The 25,606-nt window shown below is 37.3% G+C and overlaps 2 protein-coding genes across 6 annotated transcripts in view; one reads left to right on the forward strand and one right to left on the reverse strand.

The window, feature by feature from the left end:
• Positions 1 to 13,175, forward strand: part of NIF3L1 (NGG1 interacting factor 3 like 1) — a 28,717-nt gene extending 15,542 nt beyond the window's left edge. Inside the window, exons 8-9 of one of the 2 annotated variants that reach the window (XR_014028303.1) lie at positions 7,748 to 7,841; positions 8,800 to 9,029. The gene's annotated coding sequence lies outside the window, so the exon portion shown is untranslated. Of the gene's footprint in view, positions 1 to 7,747; positions 7,842 to 8,799; positions 9,030 to 13,156 lie in introns of those variants that run through there. The other variant, XM_081342333.1, reaches the window with a different exon arrangement.
• The window catches only part of ORC2 (origin recognition complex subunit 2), a 28,723-nt gene extending 3,595 nt beyond the window's left edge, over positions 1 to 25,128 (reverse strand). The window contains exons 1-16 of one of the 4 annotated variants that reach the window (XM_081342231.1): positions 24,986 to 25,128; positions 20,909 to 20,966; positions 20,334 to 20,434; positions 19,635 to 19,772; positions 19,115 to 19,201; positions 17,902 to 17,994; positions 16,627 to 16,655; positions 16,214 to 16,271; positions 14,995 to 15,170; positions 13,124 to 13,222; positions 10,875 to 10,984; positions 8,975 to 9,107; positions 7,729 to 7,825; positions 6,940 to 7,086; positions 3,798 to 3,969; positions 2,685 to 2,746 (exon numbers count right to left, since the gene is read on the reverse strand). In XM_081342231.1, the coding sequence (XP_081198357.1) occupies positions 2,685 to 2,746; positions 3,798 to 3,969; positions 6,940 to 7,086; positions 7,729 to 7,825; positions 8,975 to 9,107; positions 10,875 to 10,984; positions 13,124 to 13,222; positions 14,995 to 15,170; positions 16,214 to 16,271; positions 16,627 to 16,655; positions 17,902 to 17,994; positions 19,115 to 19,201; positions 19,635 to 19,772; positions 20,334 to 20,424 (1,492 nt within the window). In that variant the 5' untranslated portion in view covers positions 20,425 to 20,434; positions 20,909 to 20,966; positions 24,986 to 25,128. Of the gene's footprint in view, positions 1 to 2,684; positions 2,747 to 3,797; positions 3,970 to 6,939; positions 7,087 to 7,728; positions 7,826 to 8,974; positions 9,108 to 10,874; positions 10,985 to 13,123; positions 13,223 to 14,994; positions 15,171 to 16,213; positions 16,272 to 16,626; positions 16,656 to 17,901; positions 17,995 to 19,114; positions 19,202 to 19,634; positions 19,773 to 20,333; positions 20,435 to 20,904; positions 21,221 to 24,137; positions 24,369 to 24,985 lie in introns of those variants that run through there. The other 3 variants (XM_081342234.1, XM_081342233.1, XM_081342232.1) reach the window with 3 other exon arrangements.
• Between the last annotated feature and the right edge of the window lie 478 nt (positions 25,129 to 25,606).

Consider the following 25,606-nt stretch of genomic DNA (forward strand, 5'->3'; position numbering starts at 1 on the left):
CACAGTATATTTTGCCAGTAGTGCTGTGGAATATCCAGGTGCTCTTTTGCAAACTTCAAATGTGCTGCAATATTTTTTTTGGACAGCAATGGCTTCCTCCGTGGTGTCCTCCCATGTACTCCATTCTTGTTTAATGTTTTCCTTATTGTAGATGTGTCAACAAAAATGTTAGCATGTGCCAGAGATTTCTGTAGGTCTTTAGCTGACACTCTAGGATTCTTCTTTACCTCATTAAGCATTATGCGCTGTGCTCTTGCAGTCTTTTTTACAGGACCACCACGCCTAGGGAGAGTAGCAACAGTGCTAAACTTTCTCCATTTGTAGACAGTCTGTCTTACCATGGACACATGAACATCAAGGCTTTTGGAGATACTTTTGTAACCCTTTCCAGCTTCATGCAAGTCAACAATTCTTGGTCGTAAGTCTTCTGATTTATGCACGGTCACTCACGCGCTCGTGACCTCTCGTCTAGACTACTGCAACGCTCTCTACATGGGGCTTCCCTTGAGGACCACCGGGAGGCTCCAGCTGGTACAGAATGCAGCCGCGAGAGTTGTGTTGGGAGTCTCCCGATACTCCCATGTGACACCTCTGCTCCGTGAGCTGCATTGGTTGCCAGTTGTCTTCCGGGTGAGATTCAAGGTGCTAGTAATGGTGTTCAAAGCCCTCCATGGCATGGGGCCGGAGTACCTCAGGGAACATCTGCTGCCGGCATCAAGCTCCCTGCGCCCTGTGCGTTCCCACAGAGAGGGCCTCCTCAGGGTGCCACCGGTCAGAGAATGCCGTCTTGTGGCCCCCAGGGGGAGATCCTTCTCTGTGGGCGCCCCGGAGTTATGGAACCAGTTACCGGTTGAGCTCCGGACGGCGCCCGATCTGCGCTCCTTTCGCCACGATCTGAAAACATACTTGTTTGAGCAAGCCGGCCTGGCATGAGGGGGATTGGTGGGTTGTTGTTTTTTTTTATCATTTTTTTATTGGGGTTTTTGCTATGTATTAATTGTATTTTAATCGGGCATGTATTTAATTATCTTTTAATTTTTGTACATTTCTGTGTTTTATTCTTGCCCTGTACACCGCCCTGAGTCCTCAGGGAGAAGGGCGGTATAGAAATATTAATAAATTAAATTAAATTAAATTCTGAGAGCTCTTTTCTGCGAGGCATGGTTCACATCAGACAGTGCTTCTTGAGACCAGTAAACCCAAAACAGGTGTGTGTTTTTAAAGGGCAGGACGGCTGTCAGCAACACATCCAATATCATCACACTGGTTGGAGTCAAGGTTGGCTCACTCCTGGCTCCAATTAGCTCTTGGAGAAGTCATTAGGCTAGGGGTTCACATACTTTTTCCACCCTGTACTGTGAATGTTTCCATCTTATGTTCAATTAAAACATGACAACAGCTAATGTTTGTGTAGTATTATTTTAAGCAGACTGTGTTTTTCTATTGTTGTGACTTACATGACGTTTAGAGCGCATTTTATGGCCAATTTATGCAAAACTCCACATAATCCCAAAGGGTTCACATACTTTTTCTTGCAACTGTATGTAGATACTTGACAAAAAGGTTCTAATAAAGTAACATTATTTTGACACAAAAAAACAGTATGCACCAGAATCTATCAATGAAAAAAGCTTTGAATTTTCCTACATTTATACACTAATTCACAGGTCTGCAACCCGCGGCTCCGGAGCCACATGCGGCTCTTTCAGCCGTCTCCTGCGGCTCCCGGTCCTCTGCCCCCCCCAAAAAAGTAGGACTAAAAAAGTTCAACCAATCAATTCAAATATGCAGGGTAGGTGCATATCTCGCCTTGGCTCCACTCTTCAGTGAAACCCTGTTCTGCGCATGCGTGCATGTACGCACATGCGCACACATTTTTTGCGGCTCCCAGTTTTTCCTTTTGTGAGGGAACCGGTTCCGAGTGGCTCTTTCACTGTTTCAGGTTGCTGACCCCTGCACTAATTAATATATGGTCAAAGACTTAAGATGACCATAAAAACCAAGAGAGCATGACTTGGCTATTTGGTGAATTGAGGAAGTGGAACTTAATGAAAAGGAAAACTATATTCCAACCACTTCCCAAACAGCTATTTGAGTGGGCTAACGAGAGCAAAATTTAAATGGGAACTTTGGATAGACAGCCATCTTCACCATTTAAATTGTGAGGATGTGCTCAGAAAAACCTTACAACCTACAAATAATGAGATCCATTAGCCCAGGGGTCCCCAACCCCCAGTTTGTGGGTCAATACTGGGCTGCGACATGCCAGCAACTGGTCCGCACAAACAAGCAAAGCCCCATCCGTGGGATCCAGGCAGCACACAAAACCACTCCCCCTCTGGTCTACGGAAAAACCTCTCTCCACAGAACCAGTCCCTGGTGCCCAAAAGGTTCGGGACCTCTGCATTAGCCCAAGCCCAGAATTGGTTCTGACTACAAAGATTCAGACTGCCCTTAAATATTTTCCAACTATATTCCCTAGCCCCATGGCCCCCAAACCTTGTTCTAGCCTGCAGATCTCTTTAATTTAAAGCTATACCATATTCCAGCCAGAAAAAAAACCATTAAAAGTCTCAGCCTGTTTATTAACAGGTAATGTTCAATGTCAAAATTCTCTACCAAACTCTTGTTTTGACAATAATATTTTATTTGAACACCAGAAACAAATTATAAATGCATGTTACCTAAATAGGAGGGATTGTCCTTATTCTCCAATTGGTACTCTACCAAGAGCCTAAAGATACCCCTGAAAAGAGAGAGAACCATGTTAATATAGTTAAATACAGCAAGAACAATACATCCATATCCACTCCTTGTTTAGTGACTAACGTCAATTAGAATCCATTTGCAAATTTGACAGTAATAAAAAATTCATTTTCCAATCAATATGAGCTTTTACTACCAAATTTCATACACCTGACAAGAGAACAAAATGAAAATAACAATGGCAAAGCTATATAAGAAAACTTTTATCCGAATGAGACAGCAACGAGTAATCTTCAGTGTCAAAGTTGTTTGTTCACGTAGTGACGATTTCACTTAACAATCTGGTCAGTGGAACAATTCGGTCAGTAAACTAGGAATGAGTGTATTTATCATCACTGAGGAAAACTGTTCTAAGAAAACTCCATATTCCTCATATGATTTATATATTCTTACTTTTATATTTTCTTTACTGGTTCCCCTAAACATTGGAGTTAACTCTTGCTATTCCATGCATTAGTGTAGCTGCCATTTTTTATCAGTTGGTTTTACTCTCCCCAAAGAAAAAATCATTTTTATATTTATTTAAATATTAATATAAATATATATTTATTATATATTTATCAAAATTTAGCCATTTGTTTGTGTGCATGTGCACATAAAATAGAAATGCTGTCTACTTTGAAATATCTCATTGGTTAAAGGAACCAGAAAAATGCAATAAAGCAAAATCAAAGATTTGAGTTCTTTCTCAGCTATGAGATTGCTGGCTACTAACTGCCCCACTTAGCAAGTTGAAGGTTTGTGTGATGCCCTGAGTTCCTGTGAAGCAAAATATTAGAATATTTTTCATCATTAGAGCACATTGCTTCACAGGAACTTGGGGCATCTCACATCCTTCAACTTGCTGAGTTGGACAGTTATTCAGCACATTTGAAAGGCTCCAAGTCCCCTATCCTGCACGGGGAAAACACCAGGTTTTTTCCATGCCCAATTGCAATGCATAAAAGAATTATATTTTTAGTATTAGTCTTATATACTAGGGGGTTTTTTCTGGTTTTTTTTTCTCTCTCGTTTCTCGCAAACTTTCTTACCTTGCATTAGAAGTCAGACTGCAGAGAACATGGGTGAGGGAGCTCAATGCCAAAGATCCCGAATGCTGTACCAAGAGTGAGTTCTCATAGGCTGTTTCTTCTGCATAAGGGCTGAAGGTGGTCGTTTCATACCACAACCAATTATACATACTTTGTTTTGCTTGATCCCACACTATGAGAGCAGAAGACAAATATCAAAAAGAAAGAAAATATTAATGCCCTGAGAGTATATGTTCCATAAAACTTTGGGAACTCTTAACTGTGGAAATAGCTTTCCATAACAGCTTTTATGACAAGCCAGCATAGAAATGCAGAGAAAGTAATTCCAAACTGTTACCTGAACTAAACTCTTTTTATGACAAATTATTGTTTGAATAAGGTCTGATACTAATAGCACATATTTTTAATAAAGAGGTGTGTTTAAGGGACTCATTTGGCTTTTGGATGGCAAACTGGGGAATGCATTCCAAACAAGAAAAGAACAAAATGTAATTTAATATGAATATAATTAAATTATTTAACACAATCTTATTCCATCACATTATTCTATCACAGTTTCAAAGCATTCTGGAACTGTGACCAAGGCTTTCATAGAATTCATGAAAGCCTAGTCTCAAGTCATACATCTCTGATAAGTATCAATTATAGCATCAGCTGAATAGTCATTTCCAGCCCTTATTTTTTATTAAAGAAATGATCCTGGATTTTCTTTATGAAGAGTCCTTCTAAATGTCTGTCAGAGGCATCAAGAGAGTGTTAACTTATCCTATCTCCTAGGACAAGAACTCTGACTAGACCAAGTCTTATAGGCTCCACTTATAGTGAGGGGAAAAAATTATTTGATCCCCTGCTGATTTTGTATGTTTGCCCCGACAAAATCAGCAGGGGATCAAACACTTTTTCCCCTCACTGTATTAGTTCACTCAGTTTCTCCCATGACACAGCCATAGAAAAAGCACAAAACACAAAACTGGAGGAAAAATATCCAAGGATAACCACACAGAAGAATCTCAAAGGTGCTTTTTCAAAAGGCAACTAGACTATGTTTTTTTTCCCTTGAGGAAGACATTCCTCATCCAAGAAGCTTCTTCAGTTCTGACTCAATTCTGAAGCTTTTTGGATGAGAAGCAAAACGCCTTCCTCGAGGAAAAAAACATAGTCCAGTTGCCTTTTGAAAATGCACCTTTGAGACAGCCATGACCTGGATGACTGAGAATCTCCATAGACATGCAGAAGAAGATTTAACTGATGGGAAAATGGAAGACTAAACCACTGTCTTATGAATCTTAATTAAACAAGCATGGTTGAAAAACAACTAATGTAGATGCCATTTGAATAAATATGGGAGTAGCCTCGGATCCATTACATGATGCAAATTAGAAAGGGGCTAACATTTCAATATTTACTATAAATAGGTCTTGCATTTGATATCTGTTGCTGAAATTCTCTTGTAATGGTTCCATTAGATTTTCTACAATAAATTTACTATCAGAGTTTTGAAAGTCTATACTTTCAGAGTAAGTCTGGTGCTTACAGAGAACGTTTCTAAGGAGGGAAAAGATGAACAATCAAAAGGCTAGGTAACAGTGCTTCTCCAAAATCTACAGAGATCAAAATGAGAGCATTCTGGCTTTCTGATTGATTTCAACAGAACTAATGGGAAACAGTCTGTTATCATGAAAATTTCTCTGTGTGAGTACATCTGGAATGATCGAAATGAATGGGGATCTCTATTCAGTAGCTGAAGAACCTTGAAAATCAATGTCTTCAAAGTAAATAGAAAGTCACTGGAATTACTATTGCCTTTTGCATCATAATTTTCCATAGCATCCAACAGGCTCAGAGAAATAAACACAGGATAAAGTGTATTGCAAACTGCCTTGGCTCTCCCCGATAGTAACCTAACATTGTCTCTTGGAAGCAGGACTGAAAATAGCAAAACGCTGTTAGCAGGATCCACTTCTATGCTCTTTGCGTATGTTGTGCATAAGGTTTATCACCTGCTTATGAAAGGATTTGGATTTTGATATCTGATAATTCATGTCTGAAGATGTTAAATAAGCATATTTCATTTGGTGGAAAAATGTTTTTATAAAGCCATTTGCACTGCCCTAAGCTTTAGCAAATGGATGTCATACCATCCATTTCTGACAGGAAATCCCGAGCTGCAAACTCTTGGCAATGTATTTGCCATCCTGCCAGGCAGCCATCATTTGCTGAAGCTCCCCACTACCTTCAGGGAAACCTTACCTATAGAAAAATGAATATAACATCCATCCACCTATGGATTTGGATAGGTAACCTCATGCACTGTTGTGCATGGCATATACCAGAATTTAAGTATCTTTCAAATCTACAAAGGGCACAAAAGCTGCGGGAGTTATATTGTTTAGAGGTGGTTTATGTTGTGTTAGTTTATGCTGCATTTTCAGTGCAGAGAACACGTTTTTCTTTTAGCCAATTTGGAACGTCAAAGATGGAGTAGATTCATAAGATAGGGTTTTAAAATGGTTAGGGTTTTTTTCCTTTCTTCGAGATGAATATGTTGTGTGGTTGCTATGCACAGAAAGAAGGAAAGAAGTAAAACAAAACAGGTTAAAAGAGAAACAAGATTATCCTAGATGAAGGCCTACAATGTGATGGTTGGCTGACAAGAGTTTATGAGACTAAACTGGCCATCCATTCCCTGTTGCCATGTTGAGGTGGCAGGCTGAATTAGCCCATTCTATGGATGCCTCCACACACCAACTAGGTAGGGATAGATTAAAACTACTTAAATAAGTCCAAATATTTCTGCAAACTTACAGCAGACTTATAAGTTTAGTCCTGTCATCTTGTAGGGAAGTAATCTTTTAACACTTATTTGTAAAAAGACTTTATAAAAACACCCTTGCTAAAATAAACTGATCTGAAACTGCCATTGAACTGTTCTTAGATTCTGCTTTACCAGTACAAAATAAATCATAGTCTCTTAAGAAATCTAAATATAAATTAATAATTATAATTCCACCATTGGCAATATGCAGAATAAAAAACAGCCCTAGAATGAATTACGTTTGTACAATGGGACCTATTACTACTATCTGGTATTTATGATGAATTTACACACAACATACACAGTTTGAAAAACCCAGTAACCTACTGAGTGGTGCATTAATATGATCAATAGATGCTATGAGGTAGACATTGGAAAGTGAAGACAATTGTCCTAGGATTTGCTGACTTTTATCTCCTCTTAACATCTTACTGTCCAAGTTGTGGATGAGAAGATATAGTTCCGAGGAAACATCTGGCAAACAAGGAAAAAAAAAAGAAATACCAATAGTCAAAGATCAAAAAATAGAATATATAAATAATGGTTATAGGATTGGTGTCGGGAATATTTGATGCTTAGGTGAAAAAAATGCTACTTTTTGAAATAAGTTTTTCAGAACAGCTTACGAACATTTTAAAATTACAACGAAATTTAGTTTACAATACACAATCTATATTAAATCTTGTTTAAATGAATAGCCTATATATTAAACCTTCTTTAGTTAAACAATATATGCATTTAATGTCATTGAATGATGGAGCTGCATGATGGCAAGTTGAAAAGGGGAAGGCCACTGATTGGGATGAAAAGCAGGGATGAGCCGAGACAGAAACCCAACGATACTAGAAATGCTGTGAAGATCTTTGCTGCTTGATTTCTGTCATTGTAGGGGAGGAGAGGGACAAGGGGCTTGGGGACTCCAAACCTACTGCCAATCTGTCCTTCCACAACAGGAAGCTCAGCATTATTTCAAAAGCTACTGGATCAAGTCTCACAAATTCTAATTTTTCTCTATTAAATGCAAATTAAATCACCTCGGATCATTAGTCACAATATGTCAAGAACGTTTAAGGCAACAATACATAAACTTGTAAGATGACCGACCAGATAGTTTACCTTCTTTAAAACTTTTTAGGATGAAGTCCACCTGGTCCTGGGGGCTACGAAAGGTACCCATGTGATTCAATACCTCTTCTGTTATAGAATTCAAAATCTGGCACAGAAAAATGGTAGGCCATCATCATCTTTTAACACTTTCTTTTTAAAGATTCTTAGAAGAATTAAATCTGTTCTGAAAACAAACTTTTGACCATTATATCTACTTGAATAAATTATAGCATTCCTGTACTGAAAGTGAAATTATTGTAGAAACTCTCACAAAATGTAGAAATACTTTTCACATAAACATTTAATAATAAGCAAAAGATTTCATAGGCTGCAGATTTTATAACAGCCCATTTGGAGTTCTGGGAAGAAGGTTCTAGCAAAACTACACCCAAAAATGTTGTCAAGAAAAGTGCAGGGACTTATAAGTCATCAAGAGTCAAAGCTGACTCTATGGACAATAAGAACAAGTACTTCCTATCCCAAAGGTACTTTTCCAAAAGGCAATTGGACTTTCTTGGCTTTTTCCTTGAAAATGTTTTGTTTCTCATCCAAGCAGCATCTTCAGTTCTGAAGGAACATTTTCAAGGGAAAAAAAACAACAAAATCCAGTTGTCTTTTGGAAAAGCACCTGTGGGACAACCGTGACCTGGATGATTGAGAATCTCCATAGACTAGTAGTTCCTGTGTTTTGAATTAATCCAATTTACTCCCAATCACTCACTTTTCTTGTAAGTGGAATCTATACATAAAAAGTTGCATTCAAAATAAGTCCACAACAGATTTTGGCTAGCTATATCACACCATGGTTTAATTGTGGTTTACTAAACAAACCACAACTGACTGGATGACAAAGCACTCTAAATTACAAACAGCAAAATGTAATTTAGCACTTGTGTTGTCAGAACCCAGCCATCATATTCTAGGATTAAGTGCAGAAAAGATAAGCAATTTGAGAAATGTAGTCAGTCTTCATTCAGCGACCAGTATTGGCTGCAGCAACTCAGTCGTTAAGTGAAACAGTTGCTGAATGAAACTGCAACAATGCTTATGATCTTATTTCAGCTTTCCTTTTCTTTACAGACTGAGAAAATCATAAATGTGAGAATTGGCTGTAAATCATAAATGTGAAACAGACACTAAATGAAGCAGTCCTTAACCAGGACTACCTGTAATACCCTTCCGTCTATACTACTGCATTTTGTAGTAAAGCTTTTGTTAACTGATCAAAGCTAGCCGTATATCTGTTTTTGCTTACTGATTTTATGGTGATGTTGGGGAAGAATCCATTTACCACAAGATGTACTGAATCCTGAAGAAGAGAAATACGAAAATTTTCCAACAGATCTCTTTTTGAACCTAATCCATATAGCACAATATTGAACCCCAAGCTGTAAGAAATAAAGAAAAAAGTCCTTGAATATGACAAAACAAAGTGCAGTGCAATATGATGTACTGAAAATGCTTAGGCTGATCACAAGAACTTCTTGTTCTAAAAACGGGGTGTGTGTGCAAAATTTGTTGTGTTTTATTTTTGAGCACTACTCAATTGAAGATTTATTTAAAAAAAAAAGATCCAGGATTTCAGTTTGGCTCAGTAGTATACCAGTTTTTTTCTAATCAGACAAACTGTCAATTCTTTACCTATGAGCAGTTTTCTGCTAATTGTCTATCCTGATTTTCTATCTTATGTATTTTCTTAATAGCAAAAGCTTGCCTTAAATAGGAGGGGGGAAAAGATCAGTATTCTGAATATATAATGTTTTCTACATTTAATCAAGTAAGTTGAGGTGAGTTTGCTCAGCATTGAATTTATTTCAGTTTACCGTTTTGACTTTGGAAAAGTCTCTCAGTGAATATTAAACTTCTCAGCATTACAGGTCATCGTCTACTTACCACTACAATTGAGCCCAAAATTTCCACTGCTAACCAAGACAGTTGTTTAAGTGAATTTTGCCCCATTTTACGACCTTTCTTGCCACAGTTGTTAAGTGAATTACTGCAATTGATAACATGATTGTTAAGTGAATCCGGCTTGCCCATTGACTTTGCTTGTCAGAGTTCACAAAAGGTGATGATCACATGACGCTGGGACACTGCAACTGTCAGAAATAATATGCCAGTTGCCAAGTGTCTGAATTTTAGTCACGTAACCATGGGTTCACGTAACTTTGAACGGTCACTAAATGAATAGTTTTTAAGTTGATGACTACCTGTAGTTATTTTATATAAGATTTCAGGGTTGAACTGTGAGGTCCTTGATGCTCTCTGAGTTTGGCTGTTTGCTATCAGAAATTTCACCACCTAACTAGATAACATCATCAGTGTGAGCAAGTGTAGATTTTGCTCCCTGTTTATGAGCATTCATACAGAAAGAATAGTCATTCCTTGGCAGAAATTTGCCTACATGCAAATTTCTCCCATTTGTGTGCTTTCTGAAGCGTTTGTTGCCCTATGTGGGTCCAATAGAAGAGAATATACATCTCAGGGTTGAAATACACACATCAAACTCTTCAGAAAGCACACAAATGGGAGAAAATTGCATGTAGGCAAACCTCCATCAAGGAAAAACTATCTTTTTGCAGTAATGCCTATAAAGAGAGAGCAAACCCTACACTCATTCACACTGGTGATGTTACCTTTGCAGGATAATGAAACCTGCAAGCCAACAACCAACCTTAGAGAGCACCAAGGACGCCATGAAAGTTATTAAAAATAGAATTGCTCTGGAAGTTTATGAAGGCTCAGGATGATGCTACTAAATTAATGATAATGATTGAGGATTTTGGAGGATTTTGCTTACTGTATATCTGCTTTCGTGACTTGATGAATGTTAATTTTTACCATGAATGTTTTAGTGTATTGTTACTATATATATTTGTTGTAAGCCACCAAGAGTCCAGTTGATAGTGGTGTGCTCAAATAGAAAAATTAGTCGTATGTCATGGCTGAAAGAAGTATTTATACTTTTTCAAATATCAATGAAATTGTGCAGGCCTCATTTCTAGGAAACATTAATCATACACAATGATGAAATATTAACTATATCCAATGATCCAGTTTTAGTCAACAAAATGATTTCAAAGCATAGCTGTGGTGATTTATTTCAATTTATTCTCTGGACAGCAAACTCCTATTAAAATATAAGGGATACTTACTGCAGTTGCAACATCCATTTATAGAAGAGGGATTCATGTTGTGTCATTAACTTTTCACGTTCAGCAGCAAAAGCAACAGGTACGTCATTCAAGAGATTTTGTAGGGATTCCTAGACCATTAGATTCATTGCAAAATAAAGGGCTCATCAGTAAATTTCTAATTAATGATATAATGAAAAAGTTCTTAACTGATGGAAAGACTTTGAACAGAATGAAACTTTTAGAATGTGTTTTACTTATTAGGGCTAATTTAACTTAATTTATTTTAACTTTGTATAGTGTATATTGTACATTGTGTTTTAATTGCCCTGTACACCGCCCTGAGTCCTTCGGGAGAAGGGCGGTATATATAATAATAATAATAATAATAATAATAATAATAATAATAATAATAATAATAATAATAATAATAATAATAATAATAATAATAATAATAATAATCAGACATTTCCAATTCCTTCTCCCTCTCTCTGCTCAGAAAGAGCTAAGGACTAATAGAATGCAATTGAAAGTGCTTTAACTATGAAGTTCTTTATGATTTGATACCGAGTTTCCTTTAGGACTGTATTCGTCCACCAGAATTGGCTCAACCACTTCGATCATGCTGGGAAAAGCATGATTGCTCCATATTTTGGGGAGGTCAGGGAGGCCAAGGTCCAGAGTATTTTTTTTTTGTTATCAAACCATTCCTCTTGAATGGGCCCTTCTCAAGTTGCTTTCTGGAAGTTTCTGAAAACGGAGCTTTTCTACAGCACATTTGGGAGTTGATGCCAGATGCTCTCTGGAATGTGTGTCTATTTTTGACTGCTGGTTCTTGTATTTTTAATTGTTAACTGTTTTTGCTGGGAGAACTGCAGAATATAAATGTGATACACAAAAAGGAATATACAGCCTTTTAAAGGCATAAAGGTGTTTCACAGGAGATGCAGGCACGTGTGCATAGAGAAGCTACATCCTGGACTCAAACATTACTCCTGTGATTCTAGCAAAATAGGGGTGCTTGAGTTAAGCAGATGCTAATGAACAAGAATGTGCTTCAAAGTGGGTATGCTAACTGCATTTCTGTAATTCAAATGTGTACTTTCCTGGTAGGGTTAGGAAAAAACTACTGGTATGATGGATGAACACAACTTTCTGAATCCTCAGCAATCCCAATGCCAAATAGGGAATTCCAGTAGTTGGTTTACATACAGCATTGGACTAAACTCATGGATTTGGGAACAGAATGTCTGGGATACTCTATATAACCTAGAGGATTTTCTTCTGGAGTCTGTTGAACCGCTCCAGAACAGCATGGTTCAGAGAATTCTGGAATGGTATGATGAAGGAAGGGACTGGATTCAGTCAATGAATTCTGCACATCCTATTCAGGTATACAGAGAGCAGTAAGACTGCGAAAGTTGGTATAAAAACATTGAAGGAATATCTTCAAGTACTTAGATAAGATACTATGATTTTTTTAAAGTTTTACTGTATCAGAAGACTGTAAGCTGCTTGATTGAGAACCAGGGAAAGTGTTTAAAGCATCAGGTTAGAAAATGGGAGACCATGAATTCTAGTCTTGCCTTTGAGATATTATTATTATTATTATTATTACAAATAACTCAAGGTAGCAAACATAGCCAACATTCCTCCCTCCTCCTATTTCCCTCACAACAACCCTGTGAGGTGAGTTGGACTGAGACAGAGTGACTGAGCCCAAAGTCACCTAGCTGGCTTTTCATGGCTAGTCACTTTCTCTCAGCCTAAGGAGAAGGTAATAGTAAATCACTTTTGAAAATTTGCCAAGAAAACTGCAGGGACTCATCCAGTCAGTTGCCACATGAAAATCAACTCAGAGGGAGAAAAGAAAACAAGAAAAGAAAAGGCTGCTTGATTGCAACACAGATATTTTCAAAAATTTCATGAGCCAGAATTTGTAACAGATTTTTTAAAAAGGATTTTTTTCAGTTCCCATAGACATCATAGGTAAGTACAGTATATGTACTTTCTCTGGCAAACCCCGTACAAGTTATTTGCCCATCCAGTTCTTTAGAATGGTTTGGGGTTTTTTATTTCAAATCTAGTTTACAGCTCTGCGATTTCCTCATAATTTTTCCATCCAAGTACTAACCAAGTCCGTTCTGTTTAGCTTTTCAAGTCCAAACAAAGTGACAGCTCACTACACAGAAGATACAACATAAACTATAACTAGTGGTTTGGGATATTGTGTGAATTCTGATAAATCTCTTTCTCAGTACATACTATACCTGATCCAGGTTTTTTTTCTCCAACTTCTGCAGTGTTCGATCAGAGGTTAAAACTTTAGAACTGCTGTGTGCTTCAAAATACTCTTCTACCAAATTGCTCTGATAACAAATATATAAAGAAGAATAATTATTATCTTCTGGCAACATGAATTGAGGAACAAATTGACGGCTTGATTTCACAATCCAGATTCTAGACAACTGATGATTTAATCAAGTGCAAAACTGTACTATAGAAAACAGTATATTGAAATGAATCTAAATTCTCTCTAATAATTAATAGTGTACCATATATGCTCACAGATAAGCCCATCCTCAGGTAAGCTAATGATTTTTTTAACCAAAATACCATAAAAAATGTGCCATCTGCAGATATGCTGACCCTCAAAGTTTTTGTGTATTAATTTTTACAACTAGCTTATCCACAGATGATGAATTTTTCATCCTATTTTGGTTAAAAATTAAAGGGCTCGCTTATCCACAGATGGACTTCTCCGTGTGTGTGTGTGTGTGTGTGTGTGTGTGTGTGTGTGTGTGTATGTATAGGTAAAGGTAAAGGTTCCCCCGCACACGTGTGCTAGTCGTTTCCGACTCTAGGGGCTCATCTCCGTTTCAAAGCCGAAGAGCCAGCGCTTGTCCGAGGACGTCTCCGTGGTCATGTGGCCAGCATGACTAGATGCCAAAGGCGCACGGAACACTGTTACCTTCCCACCATAGTGGTTCCTATTTTTCTACTTGCATTTTTACGTGCTTTCAAACTGCTAGGTTGGCAGAAGCTGGACGAGTAACAGGCGCTCACTCTGTTACGCGGCACTCGGGATTCGACCCGTCAAACTGCCGACCTTCTGATCGACAAGCTCAGCGTCTTAACCCACTGAGCCACCGCGTCCCCTATATATATGTGTGTGTGTGTGTGTGTGTGTGAAGTGTTTGTTAAGTATTTAGAATACCTTGCTAGGCCCCAAACACGGGGCAAATCTTATTTCCTGTTTCAGCCTAACCTGCAATCAGCCCAGGCTCGAATCTCAGAAGGGTATGGCTTACTGATGACAACAAATGAGTTTGAAATGGCCATATTAGTCTCCCTTTAACTCTTTGTTAGCAATCCAAAAAAAATTTACACAAATATGAGCTGTCACTGTTGTGACTACAACCTCACTCTGTTACGCGGCACTTGGGATTCGACCCGCCAAACTGCCAACCATCTGATCGACAAGCTCAGCAACCTAACCCACTGAGCCACCACGTCCCCTGTATATGTATATACATATAGGTATGTATGTATGTATGTATTTTTAAAAGTATTAGCGTATATACTCATGGTTAAGTCCATCTGCAAGTAAGCTAAACCCAATTTTTGGGATGTATTTTGAAACCTAAAATGCTTGGCTTATTTGCAAGTTTATACAGTAATTAAAAACAAATATTTGGCATGTTATATTTTCACTTACAGAAATATTTTTAAAAAACCCTTTCCATTCCATCTTTACTGTTTTATCTTTTTCCCATGTGTTTAATTTCAGCTTTTGTTAAGCATTTATATATACTATGGAAAAGATAATCCTGCACATAGTAGAAAATACTTTGCTATAAGGATACAAATTATTTTACTTAGAGATATAATTAGGAAAGTAAACCAAGAACTTACACACTAAATGAAACTTTGTGAAGGGCATTTAGTAAATTTGTCTCCAGAATTTAGTCAGGAGAATTAAAGCTAGATAAATTAAACTGCAACAGGACACTTTTCCAAAACTACTCAGAGGAAAAACATATTTGACTTATTTTTGAACACAGTGAAAACTTCTTCTAAAAGACATTATATATTGTACTCATTGTACCCTGGAACCAAACTGATCTCTGAGCATGCTTACAGAAATATATTTCTTCAGCTTCTTAGCAGATGTTTCTTTGCTAGGTGGAACAGAAGAGGTTTGGGATCTGATAGGGATTTTTGGAAGAACAGCAGATGCTGAGCAAGCATCATCCCCTTCTTCTTCAGAGGTTGAAGCAGAATAATCACTTTCACTATCAGAGCACATATTTAAGGCTAAAAAGGAAAAAAATAGTTTAGAATACAAATAGTTCTTGGATTAGGATGGAACTAGGACCAGAATTTCCATGGCTAAGTGATGCGGTCGTAAAGTGTGACATAATGTACCCACATTGCTTAACTTGCCATCATAACCCCAAGACTGCGTGGCTCATTAAATGAGGACTTTATATGACTATGATATGGGAAGAGGCAGCAGTCCCAGGCAAGCAGGCTGACAGGCAAGAGTTATTGGTGGGCTGGTGTTGCAGGTGGACACTACACTACAGGTGGGCAAAAAAACAATGAGAACTGGAGCAACTTGCAAATTCCTGCTGGTTTCCCCTTTGACTCTACATTTGGGAAGCCAACAGGAAAGGGTGCAAATGCCAATCGCATGATCAGAGGACACTGCAATTGTCATAATGGCAAGGTAGTTGCCAAGCATCCAATTCATAACCACATTATTGTGGGGACATTACAGTAGCCACAACTTTGAGGACCAGTTATACATTCTCCTCATTCAGTACTACTGTAACTTTGAACAGTCACTTAACAAGTAGTTATAACCCATGGGCTACCTGTAGCACTTGCTAAGAAACAAGAGTTCAGTAAGGCTATTGATTTCCCACCAATTTGCGGAAGCGGATAAGGAACAGAATGCTGGACAAGATAGATTTTTTAATTTGACTCAACAGGGCTCTTATGTTCTCAGGAGTTTCCCCTTCTGCTCCTCAGGTGTGAGTTTTGTGGCTGTAGTTTATTTTTGACCTAGTTTTCATGAAACTCAATGCAGTTGTAAACTACATTTAGCTATAACTGTCATAGGCAGTCAACATGTTACAGCCAGCATTGGCTTGAAGTATGATATTGTAGGATAGAAAACTAATTTCCTCATGAGACCACCGGTAATCTATTTTAGATTTAACTTTAAAACATTAAGCCAGGACTGTGGAAACCTCCTTCACTAAAAATCTCAAACTGGAACTGGAAAGCAAATTAATAGGAAAAATATCTCATAATGTCACCAAATTATGTTAGCTAGAACTACTATTTCTTACCTGTCATTCTTTTCCGAGTCCGGTAAGATAATTTTGATAATAAATGATTCCTTTTAGTCTGTTAGGAATAGCAAGTACATTAGATTCCATTCTAAAAAAACATGTCTAAATATTCTATTTTCCTGACAAAATATCCATCTAAATGCAAAATATAATTTTATTTCTAATTGTAAGGTCTCCTATCACAGTCAAAAGATGTAGTTAAATGGGAGGAAATGGGAAATCCAAATGCCAACTATTGTATATAATTTTCATAAAGATACCTTAAGACTGAATACATACTTAAAATATTTGAAAATACATTTATATCTGCAGAGTAGAAAATAATACATTGTCAGCATAAGCAGCCTCAATTTTACAAGTTTACATCAATCACAACTGATACTTTTAACAGCCAAAAAAAATTCACTCACATCTTCCTGGTCTTTGCTTGAAGAACATTCTGAAATTAAAAATTGATTCACAGATCAGGATTACCCATAAATATCATGGGTTTTTTTACACAATTTCAAGTGTATCACAGGATTGTTTAAATGTACATTTTTGGCTAAAACCAGAGATTCAGCCTAATTTAATATGCAGTACTACACATTTTTCTTTCTGAGAAACAATTGTCACCAGGAATTTTTTGCCTTGATAACTCTATTGCCAAGGTCCTCCCTATATAAATTCTATGCTACTTACAGTTTATCTGAATTATAGTAATAACTCACCCTTATAAATAATGTTTCAATAAATTTAGGTTTATATGCTGCTGGTTCAGACAAGGAATTTGGGAGCACAAGAATCAGCAAATCTGTAGGACCTGATACTAGCTTCGTTTGAGATGCAGCTATTAATCTATGCCCTTTCTTCAACATTTGTTCCATAGCTAGCTAGTTATGGACACTGCAATCTATTACCACTCTGCAACTGGAAACTATGTAATGGAAATAAGACTAAAAACTGGTGTCCTTGGAATCTGTATATAAATAATCATACAGTAATATATAATAATTTGTATAGTAGGAAGTATATAATCATATATGCAGAATTCCCAAATGCCCTTTCAAGCAGTTATTATGAACAATTTTCCAATTTTTGTTAAATATTCACAATGAAGTGGAGCACTCACATACATACATACATACATACATATGTTTATTATGGTCATTGACCACAATATCCAACAATCTAAAGCAGATGGAACAAAATAAAGCAATTGATTAAATCATTAATGCAATAAAAGGGTGTCTGGCTTTAGACAGTGTAGCAAAGTTTGACCATGTTCATAAACACAAAATCATAGTCGTTTAATAACAAAAACTGAATTTATATGATAATTAGAAATGCCTGGGTATTTTACTCAATACCCAGAGTTGTTGAGAATCAGGCAGCATATAAGTTTAATAAATGATAATGATTATATGAGAAATGATCAGATGGAAATTGCACCCTTATTTCGGCATTCATTTATTAAGGGACGGTACTTCTATACTCAGCATTCAATTTTTTTTCCATTTTAGAACAATTGTAAGACAAATTCTGTATTTTCCAAAATGTAAGTTTGCAGCTAAGCAACAAATACATGCAATATAAAATACATATTCTTGTCTACCTTATTTCATTAGAATGACTTTAAAAAAAATTCTGTAATTCTCTATTTTAATCAAGTATCTAACATTTTAAAAACTACTAACAGAACTTACTACTGCTCATTTCTGGAGTGTTTATTTTCTCCTCATGCTTCTTCAAACTGTTTTGCTTTGCATTCTTTGCAGAGTTCTGAATTAGCTCAGAAACTTTAAAGTAAAAAAGAAATATCCAATTAAAGCAGCATGCAAATATTACATAAATACTCAAAGGATAGCACAGACAAATGTATATCATGTACAAATGTATTTAATATCTAAAGTTACTAGCAACCATAAATAATATGATTCTAACACAAGAAATACTCAGGGCAACAAGGATATAGCTACCTATTTACCTACCTATTTATTTATTTGTATATATTTTACTGATCTTGATTTTCAAACTCTTTGATTCCCTACACAGTCCTTTACCTTTTAGGAGTAGTAACAAAATATCTCTTTTACAAATACTTCCTCTGGGGTGTCACCCATTTATGGATTTTTCTCTGAATTAGTGTTCACATTAAAATCACTCTTACATCAAATGAAGACATTTCCACAAACTATTTAATTGGCTTTAACTTGTGTGGCTGCCTAGTCTATATGATGCTGTTATCTTTTATTTTATTCTATTTTATCATACAAGTTTTAACTTGGATTGAATTTCCCATTTTTTAAATTGTAAATCACCCAGAGCATTTTAGCTATTGGGCAGTTTAAAAAATAAAATAAAACAAGGGCCAGCATGCACTAGGTTTAGCTTTTAATTTTAAAACATTTCAATATTAATTATGTTGTGATACATGCTGCATTTAGAACTTTCCAAACTTTTAGAAGCAAGCTGTCAAACTTTCAGGAACAAACGACCAGACCCGCATGTGTAGAGCTCAAACTAGGTGCTTTATTGTTGTATGCCAATTTTACAGAACTCTTCGCAGACAGGTAGATTCGCCTGGGAAAGACTAGGTAAGATTCAAAGGCATTCTTCTGTTTACGTAGAGTCTGTGCTAATTCCTCGATTGATCCCTCTTCCAGACTGGAACGGTTGCTCTCCAATATAAACTAACAAAAGACTAGTGTTGTGAAGTAGAGCTGTAAAGTCTCATCAGTCCAACAAAACTAATTACATGGAATCTGTTACTCACAGGACTGACAGACCTATGGATTGTGGGTTCAGAGCAGATTTAGGTTTTGTTTTTTAAAAGGAATCCATGAGAAAGCAAGCCATACAAATATATACAAGTACCTATATATGTAAAAGGAACGGAACATGAAACACAATACATGCCTCTCTCTGCCATCTTATTAGAGCGTTTTGGAGTTTGGAATGGAAAGACATCACCACCACTTGCACTGGAACCATTCCTCATTGAGTCTAAAAATATATACATCAATTAACCTTTAGAAGCAAGCTTTAGAGGGAAGTGGTAAAAGATTTATAGCAGTTCTATGCCCAACAACAGATTATATCTTATTAGCAATACAAACATTTATTTTTAAGAGTGAATATGAATGTCTTATTTCTTGGTGACATCATGTACAAAATATTGAATATTCTCATGCATAATATGAAGTAAAAATCCACATAATGTTTATTTATTTATTTATTTAATTGTATTTATATACCGCCCTATTCCCTGAGGACTCAGGGCGGTTTACAGGGAATTAAAAATCCAAAATACAAAAATTAAGAACCAAATTAAAAAAAATTAAATTAACCCTGTAGTCAGTTAAAAAAGAACCCCAAATTAAAAATTCCTCCTCAGTCTGTTGGCTGTTGGCTGTGAAAATGTTGTTTCCTGAACTACCTTGGACGTCTAGGGCAGCCACATAATCCTGTTCTTTAAAAATATCCTGGGCTTCATCATCTGAGCTGTTCTCCAGATTTTTCATCCATTTTTTAATATCAAGTGTATGTGGAACACTTAACTTACGAACTTTGAGACCTGAAAATGCAATAAGATGCTTAAGAAAAAATACATGAACAATTACAATAAATAATTTTCATAGGTCTGTTAAAACTGATCATTTTCAGGGAAGCTACACATTCTAGAAAAATAAAGCTGTATGATAAACTGTTGATAGAATGTAAAGAAAACAAAATAATTGCTTTAAGAAGTAACAGTATAATGTTGACATTACAAGAAGAGTCAGTTGGCAAAACTTCCTGAAGACAAAACTTTATATACCTAAGTTAAAGACAATGTGCTGTTGGGAAGTTGTATTTTTGTTATAAAGTTGCCCATATTGATGACATTAATGCTAAAGTTAACTTACTATGGTAAGATTGCTAAATAGTTCTGAAGTATTGTCCTGCTCTCACATTATATTTTTAGAGGATCAAGTGGTAATTACGTAATTTCTCCAAGTACAGGGAAAATAAATCACTGCTTTTAAAATAATACAATTAAATATTTAAGCACAACAAAAATTACTCATAATTTTGGAAATTCCAGAATTAATATTACCTTATTCTAATAATAATAAAGTAAAGCAACTAAGGATACCTGCATCCTCAGAAATATGTTTCAGAACATCTTCATCAGCCACAAATCTGACATTTAAGGCATTAATCCTCTTTATCTTTGGATTACTCATATCAAGGTATCTAAGCCAAAAAGAAAGTTAATTGATATATTCCTGTCAAGGCACAAGTCGCATATAAGTTTAATTTATTATTATGAATAGCACCTAAACCTACAATGCATATTAGGTCAGGAAAATTATATATTATATATTATTATTACTACTTCTAGTAGTTATAATAATATATAATTTTTTTCTGACTATGCATTGTAGGTTTAGGTGCTATTTATAATAATAAATAAAACTGGTTTTTATAAAAGCTTGCAAGTATATGTTTAAACGAGACATCGGATAATTTCCTTAATGAATGTTGCTATCAAGAAGGCACTCATATAGAATTCTATATAATATCCTCATAACATACCAATGGAGTAAGGCAAAAGTCAGATTTGGCACATTAAAATATATAAGACTCAAAACTAGTTAACTTTGAGCAGTCAAAAATACAATAAAACAATTTGTGTAGTAGAATGAATAATGGACTTGACTCACTTACATATGGGAAGACCAAGTAAGCCTGTGGTGATAGGGCCCAACTTGTCATCCTGTGTAATCTGGAGGAAACAAAGGGAAAAAAAATACAATTAATAGATATCAAATAATCAGAAAGGTTGAATTGCCACAGCACTGAAAGTAGGGATTGAGTTTCCTTATCTGAGTAAGATATGCAAAGCTTGTAAAAGTATGTTATATTTTATCTGTATTTTATCTGTATATTCCAATAATTTGATATCAATTAACTGGAATATTATATACACCTTTTTTGCAGAACACTCCTAGTGATTCTTCTTTGCCACCTAATTAAAGTTTTTGCACAAACAGTATAAATAATAATAATAATAATAATAATAATAATAATAATAATAATAATAATAATAATAATAATAATAATAATAATAATAATAATAATAATAATAATAATAATGTTGCAAGGGACCTTGGAGGTCATCTAGCCCAACCCCCTGCTCAGGTAGGAAACCCTATACCATTTCGGACAAATGGCTGTCTAGTGTCTTCTTAAAAACTTCCAGTGTTGGAGCATTCACAGCTTCTGGAGGCAGGTTGTTCCACTGATTAATTGTTCTGTCAGGTAGTTTCTCCTTAGTTCTAGGTTGCTTCTCTCCTTGATTAGTTTTCACCCATTGCTTCTTGTCCTGCCTCTGGCACTTAGGAGAATAGCTTGAGTCCCTCTTCTTTGTGGCAGCCCCTGAGATATTGGAACAACGCTATCATGTCCCCCGTCCTTCTCTTCATTAAACTAGACATACCCAATTCCAGCAGCCGTTCCTTATGTTTTAGCCTCCAGTCCCCTAATCATCTTTGTTGTTCTTCTCTGTACTCTTTCTAGAGTCTTAACATCTTTTTTACATCGTGGTGACCAAAACTGGATGCAGTATTCCAAGTGTGGCCTTACCAAGGCATTGTAAAGTGGTATTAATACTTCACGTGATCTTGATTCTGTCCCTCTGTTAATGCAGCCTAGCACTGTGTTGGCTTTTTTGGCAGATGCAGCACACTGCTGGCTCATATTGAAGTGATTGTCCACTAGGACTCCGAGATCCCTCTCACAGTTACCACTATTGAGCAAGGTGCCCCCTATACTATACCTGTACATTTGATTTTTCCTGCCTAAATGTAGAACCTTACTTTTTTCACCACTGAATTTCATTTTGTTAGTGCCCAGGGTTCAAGTCTGTCCAGATCCTCCTGTATCTTAAGCCTGTCTTCTGGAGTGTTGGCTGTTCCTGCCAGCTTGGTGTCTGCAAATTTGATGAGTTCCCCATTTATCCCTTTGTCCAAATCGTTGATGAAGATGTTGAAGAGCACTGGGCCCAGAACAGAGCCCTGGGGCACCCCACTACATACTTCCCTCCATGTAGATGCGGTTCCATTGAGGACCACACGCTGAGTACGGCCGGTCAGCCAGCTACGAGTCCATTTGGTGGTGATTCTGTTAGGAATTAAAGTCCTAACCTGGTTTGGGTGAAATACATATAATATGGTTGTGTACCTTTAAGAAGAGAAATGGCCTAAGGGTGTGACTAATTCTATTCAGCATAAATGAATTTCAGATGTTAGACTTATTCTTGCTCTCTCTAGTGTTTTTTCTCTGACTGACGTTACTGTGTGTATTGATATTTGACCTTTAACTGGTAAGGATTTTTTGACTTTGACTTTTACTCCTGAACTGTTATTCAACGGTGATTCTTCGTTACTGACCTTGGATTGAAAACTGGGCTATATGTAATTGTGTTTTTTCTTTGTTTTGTGTTATATTATCTGAGTAAAAATATTGTTATGATACAACTCAAGTTAGTTTGCCTTTTACTGTTTGCTTCTTAAAGGTCCCAGTACACTTTCCTTTGTGCATTGCAAGCCTTGTATAAGGCATTCTGCACATTCTAATTTTGTTTCTTAACATTCTGTCTAACCCGCATTTTTCTATCTTATCAAGTGGAAGGTTGTGATCTACTTTACCAAATACCTTACTGAAGTCCAAGTAAATTATATCCTCAGCATTCCTCTAATCCACTAATTTTGGAGGCAGCTAAGGATAAATGCAGAATATGTAAACATATTCTATTCTTAAAATAATCTGACATTATAGCCTACCATTAAAGAGAAAGGCATATAATTGCCACATGCTACTTTGTAGATGAAATGGCAATGATTTATGTATTACAATATTTACCAAATTGTTCAGGTTATACAAAAATTCTGACTGGCTTTCACATCAATGTAAAAAAAATGCAAACCAATGTTATCAACTGAAGCATATTTACTTGGAAAGGAACAAGGGTAGGGAGTTATATTTCTCAATAAACAGAATATGATGCTAAAGCCATCATAAGAATATAGCACAGGTAGTCCTCACGATCACAACTAAGCACAAAATGTCTGTTAAGAAAGACAGCTGTTAAGTGAATTTTGCTCTATTTTACAACCTTTCTTGCCACAGTGGTTAAGTGAATCCAGCTTTGCTTGTCAGAATGTTGCAAAAGGTGATCACATGACCCCCATCATAAACACCAGTTGACCAATATCTGAATTTTGATCATGTGACTATAGGGATGCTGCAAGTGTGAAAACAGGTCATAAGTCACTTTTTTCAGTGCCACTGTAACTCTGAACAGTCACTAAATAAATGGTTGTAAGTCGAGGACTGTCTGTAATACAATGCTTTATCTACCTGTTCAAAATGAAGCCCTGCTGTGTTAAACGGGACTTACTTCCAATAAGAGAAACCAGGATTGTGGTTATCCCACTTTTCAGCAGTCGTGTGCAATTAAGGAAGCCCACAATCACAGTACATCATAAAAATGAACCCCGGTAGAAATAAATTTTTTTTAATCTGAATAAAGGTATACTAATGGCCTTTAAAAAGGGGTGGGGGGGCAATCTGGACTGACAGGGGTTTTTAATTATGTTTACTATTTTTTTTAACTCTAATTTTTAATATATTTTAATTTAATTTTTTAATTTTAATTTATTGTACAGAGGCCTTTAATTTGAATTTTATCTTAATTTCTGTATTTATTGTATGTTATTGTTGTTAGCCGCCCTGAGTCCTTCGGGAGATAGGGCGGGATATAGGTCCCATTAATAAATAATAAATAAATCTCAGAGCAGTCTCCTGTGGAATTCACACGAGCAGCCTGCAACTACCCACGTATTCGAACTACAATTCCCAACATGCCCTACTATGGAGTCGGGTCGGATCGCACCGTTGCGAGTTGCTTCTGGAAGACCTTGAAGCTACACCTCTGCGGACTTAACCGTAGACGCCTTCACGTAAGAGCTGCAGGGTCGGAGGAAGAAACAGTTCACTTGATTGGGCTACTCTTGTTTTGTTTTTTTAGTTTTTTAGTTAGCAGAGCCCGTATTTTGTCCGTTGCCGCCAAAAACCACACAGAACAGGACGAGGTTCCTTTTTAATTCCTCCGGAACTTGGCCGTCTTTAATATTCTCTCAGGCACTGCTCCGGTGGAGCAGTGGGCTGATGCCTCCTTAAGTAACCCCAGCTGCCTGCAATTAGTGCAGGTTCGCGTCCCACCAGGCTCAAGGTTGACTCAGCCTTCCATCCTTCCGAGGTAGGTAAAATGAGGACCCAGATTGTTGGGGGCAATTAAGCTGACTTTGTAATAATGCCGCTTTGGGGGGTGTATGAAAGCCCTAATAAGCAGGCATATACATAGAATGAAGGCTACTGCTAAGCTTGCAAGCCGCCCTGAGTCTTCGGAGAAGGGCGGGATATAAATGGAATTTTTTTAAAAAATAAACCAGGAGAAATGCGCCCTTCCTTAGCCTGGCACCCCCGCCTCCCTGTAACCAAAGCGCACATCTCCCCGACCTCACCTCACCTCTTTCCTGAGCAACAATTGAGCGAGCAATTAATTTGGGGCCGACAGTTGCGCTCTCGCTCCCTCCTCCCCCCCTTGCCCTCGTGCGCGGAAGTCTCAACTGAATCCTGAATCGCCTTTTCCCCTCAGCCCAGCTCCCAACTGCCGTCCCCTCCCCCCGCCGGCCCTGGCTCGCTTGCGCGCTCCACCCAGTCCCCCCCTCCGCTGCTCACCAGCTCGCAGCAACCGGAACAAACGTGAGTTTCCCGCCAGCTGCCGGACTCTAGCCCACCCTCTTTCTCAGGATCCCATGGACCGCTCCAGTAGGCGGAACTAGCTAGCTAGGGCTTCTGTTGCACTTGGGCTTCCTTCCGCGGATTCGTGATTGGTCCTCTCTACAGCCAATGGGGAAGGATTCCTCCCCGGAATGCGACGAGTTAGCCGGCGGTGACGTATCCCAAATTCGGCTCTACCATATCGGCGGGAAGGTCGAGAGCGCGGGGTTGTGGAAGCCTTCGGGGCGGGCGGAAGAAGAGTCCTGGCGTTTGAACCAGGGGTCTTCAAACTCGGCCCTTTTATGACTCATGGACTTCAAGTCCCAGAATTCCTCAGCCAGTGTGCCTGACTGAGGAATTCTGGGAGTTGAAGTCCATGAGTCATAAAAGGGCCGAGTTTGAAGACCCATGAGTCCTAAATTCAACGAGTGAAAGTAGCTGGGGGCAGCTTATGTAGCAATCTTATTCACCCTTCTCAAGTCACTTTAGCTTTTATCCCAGATCCATCCTGAAAGAGAAGTAGGATACAAGGGCTGTTATCAATAAACCCAGAAACAAACAGACACTGAATCACCTTCC

Source organism: Vipera berus (genome assembly GCF_964194415.1).
Source record: "Vipera berus genome assembly, chromosome: 1".
NCBI lineage: Eukaryota > Metazoa > Chordata > Lepidosauria > Squamata > Viperidae > Vipera > Vipera berus.